The 2,616-nt window shown below is 36.9% G+C and overlaps 1 protein-coding gene across 1 annotated transcript in view; it reads left to right on the forward strand.

Annotated features, from left to right (window-relative positions):
* Window positions 1-2,616, forward strand: part of LOC101858479 (irregular chiasm C-roughest protein) — a gene marked incomplete at its 5' end in the record, with an annotated part of 77,401 nt that overhangs the window by 64,918 nt on the left and 9,867 nt on the right. The window contains 2 exon segments of the mRNA XM_035968855.1: window positions 64-221; window positions 904-912. Of these exon segments, the coding sequence (XP_035824748.1) occupies window positions 64-221; window positions 904-912 (167 nt within the window).

Here is a 2,616-nt window from a genome sequence, read left to right on the forward strand (position 1 = left end):
CAAACTATCCGTACCTCAACCTCCCCTCCAATCCTTGTTCTCTCCCACCACCGAATAACGCAGCCACTACCGCCGCAGGTTCTTACACAGATACGGATAGTTCTTCAGACAAAAAACGAGAAAAGGCAGATTCCCCGAATACATTAATGGGACAGCTACGGCAGGACTACAACAAAGATGTCTACCGTTTCTCCGCGGACTATGACGATATGCCATATAAGGTAACTACACTGACATTTATTCATATTTTATTGGTAACACTTTCACCACCAGATTGGTTACTACTATAACATACTAGTAATTAATATTAAGAATAATCAAAATAATAACAATAATAATAATTTCATTAATGCAGCACATTTCCATGCTTTACAGCATGCTCTCTACACTTTATTATCATTATTACCCCAGCAAATCGTAGAACATTTAGGAACATTTGGGCTTCTTGGAAAGTGAACATACTTAAAAGAACTTTGATTTTAGGACTTATTTGTGGGAGGGGGGGGAGGGGGGGGGGGGTATTGAGGTTCAAAAGGAGGAATACTTCCTTCAGTGTTTGGTTTTTGTTTTTACTTAAGCCTTTTTTTTTTTGGTTGGCTTTGAAAGATTTTTGTTGTTTTATTTTTAGTAGAAAAAAAAAAACGAAAAGGGAAGGGGTGGTGGTGGTAGTATTTCTTGTTTGACTTGGCATGGTAGCTGTTTGGAGACATAGTTTTATTGCTAGTAGCTATTGTCTATTGTCATGTAGTTTTAACTTTTTGAAGGTATTCCAAAAATATTATTGTCATACAACTGTGTTTTCATAGTCATAGAAACAAAACAGTTGTTTGGCATCATTCAGTAACATTTCTCTTTTTTTTTTTCTTCTTCTTTTTCATTTTGTACCTTTCTTTTGGCATGCAGTACTTACAGGTAATAGTGGGTGTCAAAGCTTTCCAAGTCTGCCAGCGTCATTGTTTTGCTTTGTGTATTAGTAGCAGTGGTATATTCAAATAGCCGTTGAAGATTTTTTAAAGGAAAATGAGCGATATAGAAAGACTACAGGTGCTTGGGTTGTTATAGCTTTTTTGTTTGAGGGGAGAGGGTATGGGAGGTATGTTTTATTATCGGTCTGTGAATGTACACAGCCAGCGTTAGAGGAAGAGAGAGAGAGAGAGAGAGAGAGAGAGAGAGAGAGAGAGAGAGAGAGAGAGAGAGACAGAGAGAGAGAGAGAGAGAGAGACAATAATGTTTTCAATCCTGTGCCGCTCTACCAATTTTCCCATGTAACTTATTGTTTGTAATAAAAATGGAGGTATTCTAACTAGGACATGTCAAGGCACAACTTAATATTGGAAAGAGCTTACTTGGTTAGCGAAGTTTTCTAACCAGGGTAAATGACAAAGGCATGAAAATTTATTGTAAACAGACATTGAAGTTTATTCGGTTTTCATCGCAAAGGACTTTAAATGCGCATTGCCATTCAGTCTCTGACTAAACCGATTTGCTTTCTTACATAAAACTTGCTGCTGCGATAGTTGGCTTGGAATGTCATCATTAGGCTGTTGTTGGTGTTCTGGTTGTTTCTGTTGACGTTGTTGTTACTTTTGAAGACTAACACCTCTCCAAACACATTATAGGTCAAGGTCATTCCATTTTAATTTTAGAAGATTAATACCTCTCCAAACACATCATAGGTCATTCCAAAAATTAGTTACTAGGTCCTTCGTATTATCTCAGTCAGGCTGACTAGAAGAAATTTTTTTTTTAAAGCAAGGTTATCACAACACTAGTTTTATTTTCAAAGTTTGAAACACAAGTCGCGTCATTTCGTTTTGAAAAAGGAATGAACGCAATGTGAATGCAGCTGCGAAAGTAAAATTAAAATCAACATCTCAGTGCCTATCATTTTAAAAATTTTTAAACTGATAACAATGTCACCTATAAAGCAATTCGTTTTTTCTTCAACCTGTATAATACTAATATCTCAGATTGATACATGTATGAAAACTTAAGTAAACTCAAAATTGCTAAATGATCCTAAAATGTGTTAAAATAATATACTAATTTAATAAGAAAGTCGTGATTTGTGACGCTTTTTGTGTATAACTTTGTTTGCGACTCTGTTGTTGTTGTTGTTGTTGTTGTTGCTGTTGTTGTTATGGGCCTTGTTATGATGATGTGACTGCCTGGATATCTTAAGTTGTAGAACAATTTTTCATGTTATGTTTTGCACCCAGTGAGGGTCTTGGCTGCCCTTGACTGTGGGAGTAGAAAGATGTGACTACTTGGTTTAAGTATCTTCCCCGTTTGGGAATCGAAATGGTGTAGGCTATTCTGTGTGCAAGCCAGAAGCCATACCATTACATCTCAGACTCTGGTATTGTGTGTTTGTGTGTGTGAGTGTTTGTTTGTGTGTGTAGCCTATATGTGTGTGTATATGTGTTTGTGTGGGCATATGCATGTGTGTTTTTGTGTGTGTGTGTTTGTATGTGTGTGTGTTTTGTGTGTGTTTTGTGTGTGTACTTGTGTATGTGTGTGTTTTGTGTGTGTGCTTGTATATAAGTGTGTGCTTTTGTATCTTTGTGTGTGTGTGCGTTTGTGCCTGAGTGTGTGTGTGTGTGTGTGTGTGTGTGT

This window comes from Aplysia californica, unplaced genomic scaffold (assembly GCF_000002075.1).
Source record: "Aplysia californica isolate F4 #8 unplaced genomic scaffold, AplCal3.0 scaffold00092, whole genome shotgun sequence".
Classification (NCBI taxonomy): Eukaryota; Metazoa; Mollusca; class Gastropoda; order Aplysiida; family Aplysiidae; genus Aplysia; species Aplysia californica.